The following is an 18,634-nucleotide window of genomic DNA, read 5'->3' as shown; positions in this document are numbered from 1 at the left end:
GCGTAGAGGAGAGGGAGAAAGCAAAGCGGATCGAGATTGCATTTCTAGGGCGATTGCAGTGAGCAGAAAATTTTCGCCCTCCTTTATGCTGAGCTCAAAAAAAAGTCGCGCCAAAGATAAACAGATCAGCTTGATCCTGGAACCCACCAGACCAGCCAGCCTCTGGAATCCTTCTTCTCCTGTCTGTGGCCCAATTATTTCCTATTCACCTGCTTACTTTTTTTATTACCAATGCTTCGCCGGACAACACAAATTGTACACCGCCTCGGTACACGCGGTCTCGCCAGCCTCTCTGTCCACGTCCGCTACGGCACCTTAAAGACAACTGCAGCCGACCTGAAGCAGCACTTTGAGCAGTACGGCAGCGTCTGGGACGTGATCCCACTCGAATCGCATGTTTCCGGCCGCCTGCTGCAACAGGCTATTGTGCGGTTCTACGTAGGCGAATACACACCAGGCACGCCGCCCATCCTCCCGCCGCCTACACAGGATGAGACTGAGGCAGTCGGGCTCATGGTCCAGAAGGCTATCAGCAATGGCGACGGATCGGCGCTCAACGGGTCAAAGATCCGCGTCCGCGAGTCATACGACGACAGTCCGGGTCAGCTGCACGAATGGTACGAGAACCTGCAGCTGGAGCAGGAGAACCAAAAGAAGACGCGTCGCGAGCTGTTCCCGGTCAACCCGTTCCACGAGCCACTTGAGCTGGGCGACGACTACCAGCGCGGCTTTATGATCGGCTACAGCCTCGGGCTCAAAGACGGCACCAAGCAAGCTTGACTGAAGCAATGGGACTTCTAATATATCTTCCTGTAAAACTGTCTACTGCGGCGGGCTCTCCGGCGCCACATCGCTCTCTACGTCGGTTGCGCTGTCGGCCGTGCTTGTTCGCCGCCTGCGCACGTGCCACTTGGGCGTCTTGGGCACCGTCAGTGGCCGGTCCGACGGCTGGATAACCGTGGGCCGGTACTGCCGGATCGGTTCAGGCTTATGCACCAGCAGCTTCCGCAGCTGCCGCATTTCCGCCTCCTCCCGCTTCTCGTCCTCCAACCGCTTGCGTGCTAGCACCTCCTCGCGAATTCGCTCGCGCCGCATTCGGTCCTCGTCAAACACCCGCCGCTCCTCACTGCGCTCCTCCGTCTGCAAAACCACCTCCTCGGGCTGCGTCACTTTGGCCGGCACCGTTGCTGGAACAAACGGCCGGTCCAGCGACTCAGGAATTGGCTGCGCTTTGAATTCCCGCCGCTTCCGCTGCCGCTCCTCTAGGTCCTCCAGCCGCGCCCGCAGCTGCCGCTGGTACGCCGCCCCACGCACCTCCGTCTGTAGGTTGAACGGCGACGCCTGCAAAGGCACTACTGTTCGCCTCGCCGGCTTCTGCGGTGTCGGGAACTCGGGTAGCGGCTGTGCCTGGAACTGTCGCCGCGCCTCCTCCTCTGCCCGTAGCTTCGCCATCTCCGCCCGCAGCCGCTGCAGGTGCTTCTCCACGACCGCATCGCTGCGGAACGTAAATGGCTTGGCGATCGTCGGCCGCAGCGGCGACAGCCGTGCAAGAATCGCACTAGCTGCCGATTTCGCCGTGCTGGGCTTCAGTGCTGTCTTGATCGGCTCCGCCGCTGCTCGCCGCACGCGCAGGGATGTTGCAAACTGCGGTGTCTTGGGCACCGTGGGCCGAAGTGCCTTTGGACGCGGCCGATCCTCCAGCTCTGTCTCCTCGGTTTGCTTGCGCTTCGTCCCCCGACTCGACTCTGCCTGCTTTTCCCCTTCCCCCTCCTTAAGTGCGTTCTCGTGGAACTGGAATGGCTTAGGAACCGTCAGTGTTCCAGGCTGCTCCACCCTACTCCGCCGTTTTGCCCGTGCAATAGCCTCAAGTGCCGCCTGCTGCGCCAGATTCTCGTGCTGCTTCTGCAGTAGCCGGCTCTGCGCGCCCTTGGTTGGCCGCATAAACCCTCGCTCAACCGGAACCGTCAGCGGCTTGTATCCCTTCTTTGGCGCGGGCTTCGGCACCAGCCGCCTCGCCTTCAACGCTCGCGGTTTAGCAGAGGGCCCCACTGTAATGCTACTCTGCTTCTCTGGCTCCTGGTCATACATGCTGGCGAGCTCCACCGTCCCTTCATTGTCGCTCTCTGACATATTCTGCGCCAGCGGTTGCCTCTGTTTCCACTTTTCGTACTCCTGCTCCTCGTCTGAATCTGAAAACTGCACGTCCTCGATGACCACGCCGCCCACAGGCCCCGGGCTATCCTTCGACTCGTCATACAGAAGCTTTCCGTCCGTTTCGATCACCCGGGATGGAGTCAATGATGGTCGGTTCGGTGTGAAGCTGTCTACGCTATCTGGCGAGAAGATATCATTCGAGTAGCTGCGCGACGCTTTTGTCGGTTTGATTGCTGGCGTCGGGTGCGAAATATCTACAAAATAAGCGTGCTCTTTAGTGACCAAGCTCAATTTCCCTTGGCATTCTCCAACTCTCAAATAGCCAAAGCTACCTACCAAACCACTTATCTGCCCTGCCGGGTGTCCGGGTGTTCTGAAAGTCGTAAAACCGCGGCGCGTCGAACTCCCACACGTCGGCTGCCTTGCCATTGTATTTGCCACGCACTGGCGATTTCTTAGGTGTAGTTTTGGACGTATGCTGCCCGCTGCCTGGGCTCCGTCGTGCTGTAGGCCGCTGTGTTTTATTGTCCATTGTTTCAACGCTGATACCCCACTTGCATACACGAATTTAAAAAAAAAAAAACAGAAGCTAAGGAACTAGTCAAAGGTGGCTCAGTTGAAAGGCAAAAACAAATGCTGAACCACGCGTCAAAGCTGTTTACGTGCATTTTTCGAGCGGATCACCGATTATCAAATTAAATTGATCCTGGCTAAGAGACAGAGATGCCATATCCACCACGGTGCTCCCTGCCGCAACCTGGCATCCTGGTTACACTGCTGCACAATACCTGAGTCTGCACAGGAGAGCTTTAGAGGGAAAGCCAGGCGGCTTGAACTCCAGACAGCCAGCGGCTAGCATTGTCACTTTAAGTGGCTCTATCTGCATACCTAACCACAATTGTCTTGTACAGGAAATTTCATACGATGCCCTAGAGTCTGCTGTTGTCACCATCAAACCGAGATACAATGAGAAATTGTCTAGTGCCTATTCCCTTCTCCTTCTCGAGCAGCTTGATTGAGGCGGTGAACGTGATGTAGCAGTGGAGGATGCCACTCTTAGGTAGAGAAAGTGTGCACATATACAGAGGTGGAAATGAGGATATGATCCCGGCTGCAGCAGGGCTTATTGTCATAGCAAATCTTTGTGTTTGTCTGTAAATGAGCATCGGCGGACTACAAAGACAGCCTGCTCCTTTACATATACTTTGCTGTGGGATCTGATCTGTATCATCTCTCTAGAATGTCAGAAAAGAGAGACGCACCATTGACTGAGGTTGAGGATCGACTGAGCCAATGACCCTATATGTGGGATCTATGGTCTTATAGGTGCATCTCACTGTCACAGAGAAAAGGGGCTTGTTCTGATCACCTCAATACATTTATCTGAGTGCAACATTTGGCTAAATTAGCAATGCACTATATATATCGAGTCTGGTCTTGTGTTTACCTGCGAAGCCTCAAAACACCCAGACTGCCCATGGCAATCTGATATCTCTTTGGCACCTCAGCAGGAATAACTTATTGCCAACATTTCTTGGTTAAATAAATATGCTGTAAAAGCATGAGCCATATGCTGGTGTTGCTAGTAGCTAGAAGTCACCCTTTCTATCATCCAAGGGTGGTGACTTTGAGAATAGAGACTTGCTACACTGCAGCTACCAATGGCCACCTTCGCCTACGATTCGCTTGGCGCACTAGAATACCTTCTCTTCGTCACTGGAGCGGTGAAGTGTAAATGATTTTTTGCAAATGGGTGAAAGGCCAGTAGGGATAGAGTATCATTTGACTAGAAGTTTGCTGGGGAACCGGTACACTCCTCACCTCTTATGCTTTGAAGGTTGATCCATAGGAAGATAATTTCGTATATATACCAGCCACTGTAAAGCATGAATATGTCTGTTCGAGCACTATGGCGGCATGTAGATATATGTAATATCCCACTCCCTATTTCGAATACAACATGAGAGCATATATCCACACAACTGGTGGGTTCAGTGAGAATCAATATTCTTCCATACGTATTACTTGTAGATATTATAATAGGCAGCAGTGCGCTATGGCCACCAAATTACCATTGGGTTTATTCATTGGGTTTCCTTGATATACCTGAATCCAGACATGGAACCGTGGGGCTCGCCTTGCTGGACTCGTAACAAAGCAGTTTTTTTCTTGCTAACAAAGAGATATACCATTGGCGTATCCATAACTGCACCGCTCGAGCATTGGCCAGTATGCTCGTATATACTGGTAAGCCCTGACAGTGCTCCAAGTGCGCCCAACGTAGCGATGCGAAGACCCGCTTGACACGTTTCCAGCTTACGTTGTCGGCAAGACAGTGATCACGCTGGATCGGTCGATTAGTGCGGATCAGTGATCTGGGCTTTGCCGAACGAGACAATGCAGCCATTTTGAATCCAGCAGAAAATTTTCAGTGGCCATTTGGTGGTGTTGCTGGGAGCTGACGCTTGGGTTCCTTCTCTTCACAAAGAATTTTGCCTCTTTTTATCCTCTTATTCACTTTTCAACGAACGCCGGTTGCTAGTATTCGTGCAAGCTCGTAGCCACCTACTTTTGTGTTGACACTACCCCTCTAAATCTATATTTCCACTACCCATTGAATTCGACGTCGCAGGGAATAATGTCTAATGCAGCAACGCCTGGTCTGCACACGTCAGATCACCCGCACGGTGCGGCTCGTAATCAACGGCGAGCGCTGGCTGGGCGTGTGAGGAAGCCCTACAGCAGGGCCGACTCGGCCAAGGAGACGTACAAGACTCCAGCAAAAGCAGGGTTTTTGAAGGGAATGAAAAGCCTTGTTTCGCGCTTGTGGGGTGCAGCGATTACACCAGAGGCCACAACTGGTTCCACATCGGCGGTCGAGACAGCAAAGGGCGAGACAGTACCGAACAGCGCAAACGCTACTGGGGTGGAGCGAGCGGAAGTAGTTGAATCCGCCACGGATGGCACCACGCAGGCAGAGCCCAGCGTTGTACCGGAGCCGGCACCAGAGGCCAATGACACATCTGCGCAGCAGCCGGCTGCAGTGGCCCACCACGCCAACTTGGCCAGGGGAGCTTACGACGTACCGCCGCTTACATACGACCGGCGCGTAGCAGTCGTTAAGCCAACAATCGCAAAGCTGCGGTTTGTGGAGCCGGGGCAGAAGCGTCATCCGCTGCGGCTGCGGCGGCATACAGCAGGCTGGACGGATTCGTCACGCCTAATTGCGGTACCAGCTTCCTCCTACCAGAACATGTCTGCTGGAGCGACTCGGGGCAATGTGCAGCGCCTGCTTGAAAACATTAATGCGATGAGCACACCAGTCCAGAATGCCCGCAGCTACTCAGCCGCGGGTGGCCTGGCAAGCGATAGCGCAGCCCAGATGCAGCCGGGGAATAGGGCTATGCCAATGCCCCTGCGCCGTCTGCCAGTGTCAACTATGACCATGGATAGCATGTCAGCTCGGCCCACGAGACGACCAGCCCATGCGAGTGCTGCCAGTCGCAAGGCAGAGGCGATGCAGAGGACTATGGGTCTGCGCGAGCTGTCTCGCCGGCAAACCGCGGTTCCGAGCCTGGCACGTGCCATCCAAATGCAGCAGTCGCGCAAGGCAGTTGCTGAGCGGGTTGCCTTGAGCCAACGGGTGAACAACGCCATGGCATACAGTGAGGACGATGTAGTCCAAGCCAATGAGCCTGTGGTCGAGCAGGAGCCGATCGTTGAGGACGCCGCCGAAGACTTTTCTGACCAGGACATGTTCGAGTCCGAGGACATGGAGGAGCCACCCCAGCTGGCAGGCGTGCGTCGTCTGCGCACAAGTGGGCCTGGCCGCAAGAGGGTCAAGCGCCGTCGTGTTACTGGTGACAAGGCAGCCAAGGTAACCGGCAAAGAGCAAGAGAACGAAGAAGCCGCCGTTATTGAGGCAGAGATTTCGAGGCAGCGGCGCCTGAAGTACGCGCGGCGCCGTCGGCTGGGCTACGTTGGACGGGCCATGTCGGCTACCGACGGAAAGGTCAAGTGGCGGTTCTCGGCCCGCTTGGACTCTGACGACAGTGACTCTGACGACAGCGACATCAGCGACAAGGAACGCCAGGCGGTTTCGGCCAAGGTGCCGCGCGAGAAGATCCGGGGCGGTGAGCTGATCGGCTTATCGCTGCGCCCGCCTCAGCCTGTGGAGACAAAGCCGCCGCGGCCAACCGAGTACATCCCTGCGCATCTGAGTTGCTTCGGTATTGATCGCAAGCCGCTGAAGGTCGGGGCACGGGAGGAGCTGGAAAAGTACAAGGCTGACATGGCTGCGGCTGAGGCTGCTGCTGCTGCAAAGGCCGCGCCCGCTGCTGCCCCTGCTACCAGTAGTCTGCTTGGCAGTGTGTCGTCAAAGCCTACTGAGCAAACCCCTGCCGCAGAGAAGAACGACTCTGCTAAGGCGCCGTCGTTTAGCTTTGGTGCTGCTGCTGCTGCTGCTGCTGCTGCCACGGGTGTGCCTTCTCAGACTAAGCCTGCTGCGCCCGTCTCGTTCAGCTTTGGTGCAAAGCCTGCTGCCTCGGCCGAGGTGCCAAAGCCTACGGTTTCGTTTGGTCCCGCTCCTGCGACCTCTACCGCTGCAACTGAGCCCCCTAAGGTATCATTCTCATTCGGTACCAAGGCCGACAAGCCAGAGTCTGCAACACCGGCTGGTGGCAGCATACTTAGTCGCCTCGGCTCAAAGCGCAGTGCTGACGACGATAACAGCGAGGCGGAGCCTGCCAAGGATTCTGCTGTTTCGAAGCCGCTGTTTGCTTTTGGTGCAGCCACCACTGCTGCTCCTACAGAGACCGCTGCTGCCGCGCCCTTGTCCAAGACGAGCCCGTTTGGTTCAACGCTGACCACTGAGCCCGTCAAGGAGGCTGTGGATAAGCCAGCGCCATCGACTGGGTTCTCATTCGGCAAGGCTCCGTCGGCCTCTGAGTCGTCAGGCTTTGCATTCGGATCAAGCACTGCAGCCAGCACCGGTATGGCCGCTCCTGTGAAGACTATCGACCTGACGACCACAGCTGCTGCTCCTTCGCTCGGCTTATTTGGTGCTGGCAAGCCGCTAGTCACAACCAGTGCCGCAGAGACTGCAGCAGCTTCAGCGACTGCTCTGGCCTCGACTGGCGCGTTCAGCATTGCCTCGACCAAAAATGACGATGAGCCCACAGCCAAGAAGCCTGCTTTCGCATTTGGATCCTTGACCAGCACTCCCTCTACCCCTGCCTTCGATGCCACCACCAAGGCGGAGGAGAAGAAGACGCCGTTCCAATTCGCCTCTGATCCATCGTCATCGGCTGCTACCAAGACGGAGCCAGCTGCCAGCACCGGCTCTAGCTTTGCCTTTGGTGCTAGCAAGCCGACTGAGACAAGCAAGCCTGCCGATGTGGATGCTCCAGCAGCGAGTGGATTCAAGTTTGGCACGAGCTCTGCGCAAAAGAAGGTCGCACCGACTAGCTTTGCCTTTGGCAGCAGCACTGGCACGTCTGCCGCTGATAGCAAGCCAGCTACCGCGAGTGGGTTCTCGTTCGGTACCAAGTCTGCTGAGATAGCGACGACTGCTCCGACAACTGCTCCAACCAGCTTTGCATTCGGTGCTAGTACAGCTACCGCTGATAGCAAACCTGCTGCTACAAGTGGCTTCTCGTTCGCTGCTAGCAAGCCTGCTGAAACAACTACGGCTGCTTCGACGACTGCTCCGACCAGCTTTGCATTTGGTGCCAGTGCAGCTACCGCTGATAGCAAGCCAGCTGCTACAAGCGGCTTCTCGTTTGGTACTAACAAGCCTACCGAGGCAGCAACGACTGCTCCGACCGGCTTTGCATTTGGTGCCAACAAGCCTGCCGTGACCACTACGCCTACCACGAGTGGATTTTCATTCGGTACCAGCAAACCTTCTGAGCCAGCCGCAGCTACATCGACGAGCTTCACATTTGGTGGCAGCAAGCCCGGCGAGACAGGTACACCTACGACAGGCGGCTTCGCATTTGGCTCCAGTGCAACTCCGGCAACGACGAAGCCCGCCACGCCTGGCTTTGCATTCGGCAGCAGCACACCTGCCAGCGACAACAAGCCTACAAGTGGTTTCGCGTTTGGCTCCAAGCCGGCTGCTGAAGCCAAACCCTCGACCAGATTTTCGTTTGGCAGCAACACTGGTGGTGGTGCTCCTGCAACCGCTGCTGAGAGCAAGCCGTCTGTCGGTTTTGCGTTTGGTACCTCGTCGGGCACTACGGCACAGAAACCTGCCTCGGGTGGATTCACTTTTGGTAGCAGCACCGGCGGCGCGGCCACTGGCAGCAACACCGGCTTTGCATTTGGCCAAACCTCTACTCAGCCCTCGGCAGCACCTGCGCAGACTTTTGGCGGATTTGGCACTGCTGCTGCTGCTGCTGCCGTGACTTCGTTTGGCCAGTCGTCGGCCCAAACCACCGCAGCACCGTCATTCGGTCAGGCAGGCACTACAGCATCGCCATTTGGGCAGGCTAACAACGCAGCGCCTGCCTTTGGCTCCGGTACCGCGACGCCGTCATTTGGGGCACCGCCCAGTGCTGGCTTCGGTTCGGGCAACGCTACGCCGGCGTTTGGAGCCAACACTGGATTTGGCCAGGGAAGCAACACGGCGCCGTCGTTTGGCCAGCCCAGCGGCGGTGCTGGATTTGGCACGCAGTCAAACACTGGCGCGCCGATGGCCAACTTCCAGTCGGGTAGCACGCCGGTGTCGGGTGGATTTGGCTTTGGTGCCCAGCCGAACCAGCAGGCTATGGGCGGAAACGCCCCGGCATTCGGCATGGGGCAGGCCAGCAGCTCGGCTACACCAGCCCAGAGACTCGGCGGTTTCAGCTCTGGCAGTGTTGCTGGCGCTGGCGGGTTTGCGATGGGCCGATCGGGCAATGGCTCAAACGCGTCCAACACCAGCCAGGGCCGTCGCATTGCCCAGCCTCGTACCCGTCGCAAGCACTAAATCGGGTAATGTGTGGACAAGCCATACAGCTCCACCACCATCAAACCCGTATTTTTCTTCAGTAAATTACATTTTCCAACATGCTTACATATATAGAGGGGTCCTACATGAGCATATCGGTCGGTACATACCGCGTATGTCTGCTCGTGTGATACTTCAGCAGCTCGGGTGCCAGCGAATGGCTCATGGCTTGTTGGGATCGGCCTCGCCGAGTTTCTGATTTTCTGACACTGTCTTTGCTAAATTTAGAAAGGGTTGTCAGTTTTCGCCAGGGATTAAAGGGGCAAAAGAAATAATGCCCATGCGCTGTTCCTCCTCTTTTTGGCAGCAACAAAGCGAGTGCATCGCAACGCATGTCATCTCTCCCCCTTTGTCTCCTCCCTGGCCACCTGCTCTCTTTGCCTTCTTTTCTCTAGTTCTCTCGCACTCTATTTTACGCTCTTTGCTTTTTATTCCCCCACAGACCGCCAGCATCACTATGCCTGGTGCAAGCTTCAGCCTAGCGTCGCTAGCGTACATGGCGCTACTGCTTGTGGGGGCCGCTGAGGCCCACCTGAAGCCAGTACCTCGGTTCCACCACAAGTCAGAGATTGTCAACGGGCACCTATGCGTATACGGCGGAAAGTCGCATAGCACAGGCACTAACCTGACCGACTTCCTCATAGACCACCGGTGCGTCGACGTGACCAAGTCTATTGACAGAAAAGACCCATTCTGGAAGGACCTGCGCTCGTCATCGCAATTCACGATGCCACCGCTAGCGCAGCACTCGTCTGTATACGACCGCCTGAACCATGTCATCGTGCCGTATGGCGGGCAGACCGTGGTGGGCTTTTCGGCGGTCAACCGCATGTCGGTGTTCTGCTCAATGTACCAGGCATGGGGCGCATCGACATTTATTGACAGCGCGCCGCGGCGGTATACACACACGGCTGTGTTGCAGGAGCGCTCGGGCGACATGATTATTTTCGGAGGCGCCAGCGACGAAACCACCAACGGACAGGGCTTTGCACGCTGGACTAACCCGATCCGGATGGTCCTTGACAGTTACCGGCACTCGCACTATGCGAGGATTCTCGGTAAGGATGACACGCCAGTCAAGGCCAGCACCATCAAGGAGGATGATGGCGAGGCTCCGCCTGCTGGTATTTCGCAAGTTAACCAGCATGCTGCGGTTATTTTCAACGACAAGGATATGGTTATTGTTGGAGGCAGCGTTTGGGAGCAGGACACCAACACTGCCACCAATGTCCCGATGGACAAAATACACGCATATGACGTCGATACACGCACTTGGTCTACGCACAAGTGCGGTGGCCAAGTCCCGCCTGGGCGCGGCGCGATGCCTGGCTCGCGTTACAAGGACTCGCTGTTCATATTTGGTGGAGTCAATGTGTCCAACTGGGGGATGTTGTACAATGACCTGTACATGCTCAATACTTCGACATGGACGTGGAAACGGATGCCGACTCCTGGTGCGCCGACAGAAAGGTACGCGCACGATATGAAAACACTAGGTCACTACCTCATCATCACAAACGGATTCCTGGGTAACCAAGGAGACGAGGGCATCTATTTCTACGACATCAAGCGAGAGACCTTCGTCGACACGTACTCACCTGACGGCATTTCACGCGAGGACCTAGATGTCCACTGGTACATAGAGGCCACTGGCAAGACCAAAGGCGTCATGGGTATCCAAATGGCCCTTCTTGTGATTGTTGGAGCCATAGCGCTGTACTATTTGAGTCGCGAGTGCTGGAAGCTGGTATCCAAGCGGCCCAGAGCCAACTCCCGAGTGAATGCGCGGGCAAATGCTGCGCGCAACCGTATCCGCTCAATGGTCAAGAGCTATGCCGAAGGCAGCAGGAGCTCCGACTACTACCCAAACGACGAGTACGTCGAAGACGAAAAAGCCACCATCATTGCGCGCGGCATCCGCCCCAGTGCCGACGCGTCTCGTCCTGGCTCATCTGTCAACCCTCTGGGATCGATAGCCAACCCAATTGACAAGATTCTGCGGTCTGCTGACGGCAGTTCAAAGCACCCGAGTGACCTTGCGTCATCGTCGGACGGTGCCACGACCACTGTGGCTGGAAGCAATAGCCGTCCAAGCGTCACGTTTAGACGCCTACGCACTGACCGAGAGACCTTGTCGGCGGCCAGCAACAACATGCGCCATACGCGTGTAATCGACGATAGCGATAGCAATGAACCGTATCTTTCCCGTAGGCTGACGATTTCAGAAAGAGGGCCCATGTTCAGGGCGCGTCGTGGCACTGGCGTTCAGAGCAATGCCGGTGGCATTATCGAAGAGGAGGAGAACGAGGTAGATAGCGACCAGGAGTATGCCCAGATTGAAGCCGAGTTGGCAGGCGATGGTCCCAGCAATGCTATCCAGCTGGAGGATGTCGCATTGGATCTGCCAATGGCCCGGCCAGACTCCAGCACTGTCAACGGTGCCGAAGGCACACGTCTGTCCGTTGTGAACGAGAACTCGTTTGCAATCGCTAACCAGAATTGAGTGTGCATCTGTGAGTTCCTGAACATATATATCGCCTATGACCACCTTCCTACTTTGCTCTCTTTCTCTCTCGTTTCTCCGGTTCTGCTCCTTGTTTATTAAATTTCCGTTTTAATTATTCACAGCTGCTATCTCGTATATCTACGCGGCAGGCGGGATGGTTTTCTACATGTCAGCACATAGCCTACCATCATGAATGGATATAGCATCTACGGCGACATCAAAGCTTGGCCTTGCGCTTCTGCGACTCGCGCTCCTTCAGGATACGCCGGAGGATCTTTCCGGTTGCTGACTTGGGAATGGCATCGATGACCTCAATTCCACCGCGCAGCCGCTTGTAATGAGTGACGCGCGAGTTCAGCCATGAGTGAATTTCGTCAACAACGCCCGATTTGCTGGCATCGGGTTTGATAACGACGAATCCCTTGGGAACCTCGGTTGCCTGCACATCGTCGTAGATGCCAATGACTGCTGAGTCCAAAATCGCTGGATGGTCAACAAGCAGACCCTCGAGTTCGGCAGGCGGGATCTGGAAGCCCTTGTACTTGATCAGCTCTTTCTTGCGGTCGGTGATGAAATTGTAGCCGTCCTTGTCGATATAGCCAACATCTCCGGTATGGAGATAGCCCTCAGAGTCCAGGGTCTCGGCAGTAGCAGCCGGGTTCTTCAAATACCCCAGCATGATGTTAGGACCGCGGTAGCACAGCTCGCCGACCTCACCAGGACCAACCTCCTTGCCATCGTCGTCAATAACCTTGGCTTCCATGTTCGGCACCAGGCGGCCCGACGATCCATACACAACATTTGATGGGGGGACACGGGTGATGGCCGGGCTCGACTCGGACAGGCCGTATCCCTGGCAAATCGGGAATCCCAGGACCTTCTGTGCCTCCTGCTGCAGCTCCTTGGTCAGTGGAGCAGCTCCACTGTTGACGAAAATGAAGCTCGACAGGTCGTACTTTTTGACAATCGGGCTCTTGGTCAGACCGAGGATAATAGGCGGCACCAGGTGGGCAGCGCGGCAGCGGTACTGCTGCACTAGCTGGCAGAACTTTTCAAGGTCGAACTGGGGCATGATCACAAGTGGGCGCCCCTGGCACAGCTGCAAGTGAAGAATGCATGTCAGGCCGTAGATGTGGAAGAACGGGAGGACGGCGATCATGTGGGGTGTCTCTTCGATGCCCGAAAACCTTGCAGTCAGGTACTCGTCGGCGTCTTCGAAGCTCATGTTCTGCACGATGTTGGATACGATGTTCCTGTGACTCAGCATGACGCCCTTGGGCTTGCCGCTGGTGCCAGAGCTAAACACGATAAATGAAAGCGCACTCGCTGTCTCCTCCTCGGTGCGTAGATAGACGCGCGGGAAGGGCTTTGGAGATATAATGTCGAAGATCCGATTGGTACCGTCCAAAGTGAAAATGAGGCTGTCAGGAATAGGCGAGTTGGCAAGACGCACGGCCTCCTTGACGACGGGGACTTTGGCATCAATCGAGACCACCATCTTTGCGCCGGTCAGCTCGATCTGGTGGGCAAGCTCGCGCGCAGTGTACAGCGGATTGGCGGTGCTGACCACAGCACCGACCATCTGCGTTGCCAGGGTGACTGCAGGGTAGTAGATGTTGTTTGGGAGGACGACCAGCAGCGTATCGCCCTTCTTCAGACCAGCGCTGTTGAACAGGCCAGAGGCAATTCCATGGGTGAGCTTCTCGAGATCAGCAAATGACAGCGTCTTTGACTCGCTGATCAGAAATGGCAGGTGGGGCTTCTGTCCGTACACTGTCTGCTTCTTCACGGTACCAAAGAAGTACGACGGCAAGTCGACGTTGGGAACATCAAGCCTCTGGTAGGTGGACGAAACAGGCATGTTGAGGAGTAATGGAATGGGATTGTTGCTGGGATTTAGGGAAAGCAGTACGAGGTCGGCTCTGTGCGTGCATTTATAGCGCGCCGACAGCCAGCCCCACACCCTTCCCTACTGCAGCTGCCAGAGGCAAGGTCACTTGTGAAACACTTGTTGTAGAGCCGCTACGGGTAGAGGGATCTGCGCTCACATGCACGCATTCCAACATGGAAATTTGAGAAAAAGGGTGTGCTATTGGATGGGTGGCCAGTCCAACCGATTGCCACCTTGCCTTGCCATGGCTGCCGAGGTTTGTGGGGGATGATGGCTGCATTCAGACACTTTGTTTATAGCTGGTGCTGAAAACGCTCTACGCACTCGGCAATAGTCGCAACTGTCTGCTCCGGGCCACTGTCCCTGGAGCTATTGTCAGCTGATAATTGGCGGTTATCCAGGAGCCGATACATGCCGATGCGCCTTTCAATGCTATTACGGCAGTTCAGATAACATCTGAGCATCGATGCCAGTACAAAGAGCGCACGTACTTTCGCTGAACAGCCCAATTGAAGACCACACGGGACTGCTACCATGTGCCGAAACCTGGTGCTTCTGCCACAATGTGCGCTCGGCCAGGCATAATTAGGCGGCATGGCTAATCCTACATGTGATCGGGGATCACCAGTAATCAGTGACGTACACTTTGAAGATGCGTCTACGCAACCAGCTGCTACCAGCTGGACGCTCCAATTTCGACCAGCATTCTCGTCTCTGCGCTTTCGAATTCATTTTTTCATACACCACGCCTGTTTCCCAATATACAGTAGAATGCCTGCACTCGAGACTGCTGCGAATCCGACCAAGGTCGAGGTGCACCCGCTGGTGCTGCTGTCAGTAGTAGATCATTACAATCGCGTTGCGAAGAACACAAAGAAGCGGGTTGTTGGAGTGCTGCTCGGACAGGTCGAGGGCAACACGGTCAATGTGGCCAACAGCTTTGCGGGTAAGCAGTCGGAGAGGCAGAGTGGCGGTTTTGCGTAATGCGCGGCACACCAAATAGCTGACACCATTGCGTTACCTGTGTAGTTCCCTTTGAGGAGGACGAAAAGAACCCATCAGTGTGGTTCCTGGACCACAACTACGTGGAGACGATGCGCGACATGTTCAAGAAGGTCAACGCAAAGGAGAAGCTGATCGGGTGGTACCACAACGGGCCGAAGCTGCGGTCATCGGACCTGCAGATCAACGAGCTGTTCAAGCGGTACACAGCGAACCCTGTCCTGGTGGTGATTGACGTGCAGCCCAAGGACATTGGTATTCCGACCAACGCATACTTTGCGGTGGACGAGATCCACGACGATGGCACAGCGGCGACAAAGACGTTCGAGCATGTGCCATCCGAGATTACAGCGGAAGAGGCCGAGGAGATTGGTGTGGAGCACTTGCTGCGCGACATCAAGGACAACGCAACGGGCACGCTTGCAACGCGCGTCACCCACCAGCTGACGTCACTGCGCGGACTGGCGGAGCGGCTCACAGAGGTGCGCGTGTATCTGCAAAAGGTGCTGGACGACCAGCTACCGGTCAACGGCGAGATCATCCAGAACCTGCAGGACATCTTTAACCTCCTGCCCAACCTGGCCATTCCTGAGGATGCGCCGGCGTTCACAGTGCAGACCAACGACGAGTATGCACTCATCTATGTGTCGTCGATGGCGCGCGCCATCATTGCGCTGCATGACCTGATCAACAACAAGATCGAGAACCGGGAGGCCGAGAAGGCTAGCGAGGCCAAGGAGAAGGCCGATGTCGAGCCATCCGTGCCCAAGGCAGCTGCGGCCACGACCAAGTCTGCCTAGACGGCCTTTGAATTCTACTATGCATGTCTTTTCTATTAAAACGGTATCTACTGGAGACAGTGACGGCGCCTAGTCCTTCTTGGCCTTCTTCGGCTTGCTACCCTTGTGCGCCTTGGCGCTCTTCTTGGGCGCTGCATCGGCGTCCTTCTTGGGCAGATCCGATCTGTACTCGTCGAAGCCAACAATGCCTGGTGCCTTGTCGTACTTTTTGTAGATGCGCTCGCGGTGCTTGCGGCGGGTCAGACGGCCCAGGAACATGACGAGAATCTGGCCAACGGCATAGAGCAAGGTGACAACAATGCCCATGAAGGCCCAGGGCGGCATATTGAAGGTGTTGAAGTTTGCGTCCAAGTAGACGACACTCTCGCCGATCTTGCCGCCAAGATGGCCGCAGAGGTTGACAGGCGTGCACCACACCGTCTTGTATCCGCCAACAGGCTTGTCCTTTACCCACTCGCCTTCAATGTACTTTATCAGCGCAGGCTCGCTGAACTCAGCCGACACAAAGCGCACCTCATGGGTGGCTCCGGGCTGCGGGCGCCTCAGGAAGGCAATTTCGGGCAGCGTGTCGATGAGGTAGCTCGACGCCAGGTACTCGACTTCCGAGATATCGACGCGGGCAATCAGCACCTCCGGGTGCTCCTTCTGTGCTGTCTCGGCAAACCGGTTGAATTCGGACGACAGGTAGTGGCAGGCCTCGCACCAGTCGGCGTAGAACTCGAGCAGGACCGTGTCGTGCGTCTTCAGTGCATCCAGGTACGTTGTCCTGTTGAACTCGACGATGCCGTCGGCCTTGGGGACCGCCTTGATGGTCTGGCCGACCGTGGACTCTGCGCCCTCGAGCTCGTCGCTTGCAGCGGCATCCTGGCCAAGGGCCGCGGTGCTCCAGATCGCAATGGCTATGGCGGGCAGTAATGCAAACAGTCTCATTATCTAGTACGGAAAGCAGGCAAGTGCCAGATATAAAAATAATGCGCTAGGCAGAAGAGAGGCGCTTCTCTGACGGAAAACCGCTGGAGCCTAGATCCCAGAAGCGGCAGTTCCTGGATTTGCTCCCCCAAACCGCTCTGGCGCGAGAGAGGGCAATTTCTCCCCCATCATGGCGCCTTGCTAGCGCTCTGGCGGAGAAGGAGGCACGCGCGCTCGGCGGCATTGCTTCGGACAGACGGGCCTGGCCCAGCTGCCCCTCTCTCGCGGTCTCTTGTAGTCTTTTGTTGTGGTGTGGATATGGAGTTTTGGGCAATTCGGTCATCACAATTCCTCCCTAGCGGTCACTTGCAATGGTTTTAAATGCCCGCGCCGTGGTTGATTAACCTTGGCCAATCTCGCGAGCTGGAACGAAGTAGGACACCAATGGATGGGTGAACTCTAAGCTGATAATGCGCGCTTTTGGATTTGTTTGTTCGATTTTTCCCCCAATCTCCTCGCCCAGCGATTTCAGGACTACCTGCCAGGACCCACAGCCAGATTATGGTACAAAAATAAAATATGAAAATGGATCCTGTGCTGATATTGCCCTGGCAAGTGCAGGCTAGCGCGCATGGTGGTGCAGATGTAAAAGATTATTAGCGTAGTCAAACATAGGGGAAATGATTACTGGGAAATGCCTTGGATGCGCTATTGCGTCTTCTTGCTCTCGTCCTTGTCTTTGGCTGCGCCAGCCTCCTCAGCGGCCTCCTCCTTGACCACCTTTACCTTCTTCTTCTTCTTCTTGTCCTTGCCAGACAGAGACCTGATCGAGTCGCGCACAACCTCCTCAGCACCGTACATGGCCTCGATGATGAAGCGGCCAGCAAAGGTGATCACGGCTGGGATGATGACGATCGCGAGCCACTTGGGCAGCGGGATGATGTCCTCGAGGAAGCTGGCTGAATCCGCAATCCAGGCCAGCGTGCGACCACTACACAAATTCAAATACAGATTGGTTAGCAAACAGACCGCGTCGCATGATATGTTGTTTCTCCACGGGCTGCTGCTGCTGCTGCTGCTGCTTACCAGAAGTTAAAGGGCGAGCAGTACGCCTGGCGCGCATCGCCAATCGGGGGATCAAGCAGCCATTGCTGGTTGTCCAGGTACTCGAACAGCTCCTCCGCCGAAAAGTCCTCCATCTCCGGGCCGTACGCAGACCATTGGCCATCTACAGAACAGAAAGACGGAAGCCGATTAGCCGCGGGTCTCTCTGATTTGGTGGTGGGGAAACGCAAGTCCGATCGCCATCGATGGGCAGAGCCGAGGGATGTCCATCATGTTCGTGAGAAAGACAAAACAGCGTCGCAACATGCACGGGCAGTGGGCGAATTCAGGTTTCCAACGGTCCAAAAATAGGCGACGATGATTTGGCGCGCGCTCGTTCGTTCGCAGCGGGGTCTTCCCCTTCCGGCGGTACCAGCGGTGCACGCCGTGCAAATGTGCTGCTTACCTTCACCCTTGATGAGCAGACGGAGCTCTGGAATCCTACAGAATAAAGCAGCCCATGCAGAGTCGGGAGTTCAGCTGCTATGCCTTTTCTTGCACACCTGGTTCGTGGCGGGGTCTGGCAGTGCCAGGGTGTACTTACTGCATCAGGAGCAGCCGCGCAGTCAGGTAGTTGTCCTTTTTGTAGTTGACCTTGCGCACCACCAGGTCTGGGTATCTGACAGCTGCCTTCTCGGCAAACACCTCGTACTCCTCCATCGCGGCCTTGGACTCGTCAATGTCGGTGTCGTAGAACTGAATCAGCAGGCTCTCCGACTTGCTGTCGAGGAACTCGACGAATTCAGCCTTGGCAATCTCCTTGATGCCCCGCTCAGGGATGATGGTGCCGTCGGCGTTGATGGGCACGCCAAACTCGTCGACATTGTTGTGCTGTGCTGTGGCGCCGGCTGCCTGCGCGACAATGATGGTGGCAGCAGCCGCTATGCCCTTGAGAAGACGCGTAGAGAAAAGCATGGTTTGGAGCAGAAAACGGGAGTGAAGGAGAGATGCGTGGGAGTGTCGGCAGAGGGCAAATTGGCAGGCAATATCAGTCCAGGGAAAGGGCTGAGCGCTCCGCAACAGGCAGGCAGGCACGCCAGACAGGCACGCTGGAGCCAGAATGCGTGCGCGGGGCGGGGCATTTCCTAATTATCCTTGACCAGCACGTGAGACCGGTGAGGGTGTGGGAACATGCGAAAGTGGCCTGATCGATCACGCTGTAGCCGCGAATTACTGATCTGCGGATCACAATCAGTGCTGTGGGCGAGCCTCGAAATTCCGGCTCCAGCCATTCGACTAGCTGCTGGGAAAGGCAAACTTGGGTGCGCTTGTCGCTA

At 56.0% G+C, this 18,634-nt stretch overlaps 8 protein-coding genes across 8 annotated transcripts; 3 read left to right on the top strand and 5 right to left on the bottom strand.

Annotated features, from left to right (window-relative positions):
- The first annotated feature begins 187 nt into the window (after positions 1 to 187).
- Positions 188 to 848, top strand: DL89DRAFT_266374 (uncharacterized protein). Its single transcript, XM_040887065.1, has one exon. It carries the CDS (start codon positions 232 to 234, stop codon positions 778 to 780), a length of 549 nt encoding a protein of 182 aa, XP_040744893.1. The 5' UTR covers positions 188 to 231; the 3' UTR covers positions 781 to 848.
- Positions 823 to 2,686, bottom strand: DL89DRAFT_291891 (uncharacterized protein; the record flags this gene model as incomplete). Its single annotated transcript, XM_040890243.1, has 2 exons — positions 823 to 2,408; positions 2,491 to 2,686. 2 exons carry the CDS (start codon positions 2,684 to 2,686, stop codon positions 823 to 825), a joined length of 1,782 nt encoding a protein of 593 aa, XP_040744892.1.
- A 1,548-nt stretch (positions 2,687 to 4,234) lies between these two features.
- Positions 4,235 to 4,561, bottom strand: DL89DRAFT_256401 (uncharacterized protein; the record flags this gene model as incomplete). The annotated part of the gene is made up of 1 exon (XM_040885440.1): positions 4,235 to 4,561. The coding sequence occupies one exon, from the start codon at positions 4,559 to 4,561 to the stop codon at positions 4,235 to 4,237; it is 327 nt and encodes a 108-aa protein (XP_040744891.1).
- A 4,897-nt stretch (positions 4,562 to 9,458) lies between these two features.
- On the top strand, positions 9,459 to 11,758 carry DL89DRAFT_124587 (uncharacterized protein). The gene is made up of 2 exons (XM_040883251.1): positions 9,459 to 9,706; positions 9,790 to 11,758. Exon 2 carries the CDS (start codon positions 9,873 to 9,875, stop codon positions 11,646 to 11,648), a length of 1,776 nt encoding a protein of 591 aa, XP_040744890.1. The 5' UTR covers positions 9,459 to 9,706; positions 9,790 to 9,872; the 3' UTR covers positions 11,649 to 11,758.
- Positions 11,759 to 11,782: 24 nt separating this feature from the next.
- Positions 11,783 to 13,527, bottom strand: DL89DRAFT_266371 (acetyl-CoA synthetase-like protein). The gene has a single exon (XM_040887064.1). The coding sequence runs from the start codon at positions 13,510 to 13,512 to the stop codon at positions 11,869 to 11,871; it is 1,644 nt and encodes a 547-aa protein (XP_040744889.1). The 5' UTR covers positions 13,513 to 13,527; the 3' UTR covers positions 11,783 to 11,868.
- Positions 13,528 to 13,824: 297 nt separating this feature from the next.
- Positions 13,825 to 15,536, top strand: DL89DRAFT_124569 (Mov34-domain-containing protein). Its single transcript, XM_040883250.1, has 2 exons — positions 13,825 to 14,488; positions 14,572 to 15,536. The coding sequence occupies exons 1-2, from the start codon at positions 14,137 to 14,139 to the stop codon at positions 15,342 to 15,344; spliced, it is 1,125 nt and encodes a 374-aa protein (XP_040744888.1). The 5' UTR covers positions 13,825 to 14,136; the 3' UTR covers positions 15,345 to 15,536.
- Positions 15,357 to 16,744, bottom strand: DL89DRAFT_266370 (uncharacterized protein). Its single transcript, XM_040887063.1, has one exon. The coding sequence runs from the start codon at positions 16,272 to 16,274 to the stop codon at positions 15,414 to 15,416; it is 861 nt and encodes a 286-aa protein (XP_040744887.1). The 5' UTR covers positions 16,275 to 16,744; the 3' UTR covers positions 15,357 to 15,413.
- A 143-nt stretch (positions 16,745 to 16,887) lies between these two features.
- Positions 16,888 to 18,429, bottom strand: DL89DRAFT_124559 (uncharacterized protein). Its single transcript, XM_040883249.1, has 3 exons — positions 17,902 to 18,429; positions 17,764 to 17,798; positions 16,888 to 17,244 (listed from the first exon to the last, which is right to left on the bottom strand). Exons 1-3 carry the CDS (start codon positions 18,270 to 18,272, stop codon positions 17,147 to 17,149), a joined length of 504 nt encoding a protein of 167 aa, XP_040744886.1. The 5' UTR covers positions 18,273 to 18,429; the 3' UTR covers positions 16,888 to 17,146.
- Positions 18,430 to 18,634: the final 205 nt, after the last annotated feature.

Source organism: Linderina pennispora (genome assembly GCF_002104995.1).
Source record: "Linderina pennispora strain ATCC 12442 chromosome Unknown DL89scaffold_4, whole genome shotgun sequence".
NCBI lineage: Eukaryota > Fungi > Kickxellomycota > Kickxellomycetes > Kickxellales > Kickxellaceae > Linderina > Linderina pennispora.
The sequence above is the reverse complement of the archived record's forward strand: the minus strand, read 5'-3'. Positions and strand labels throughout refer to the sequence as shown.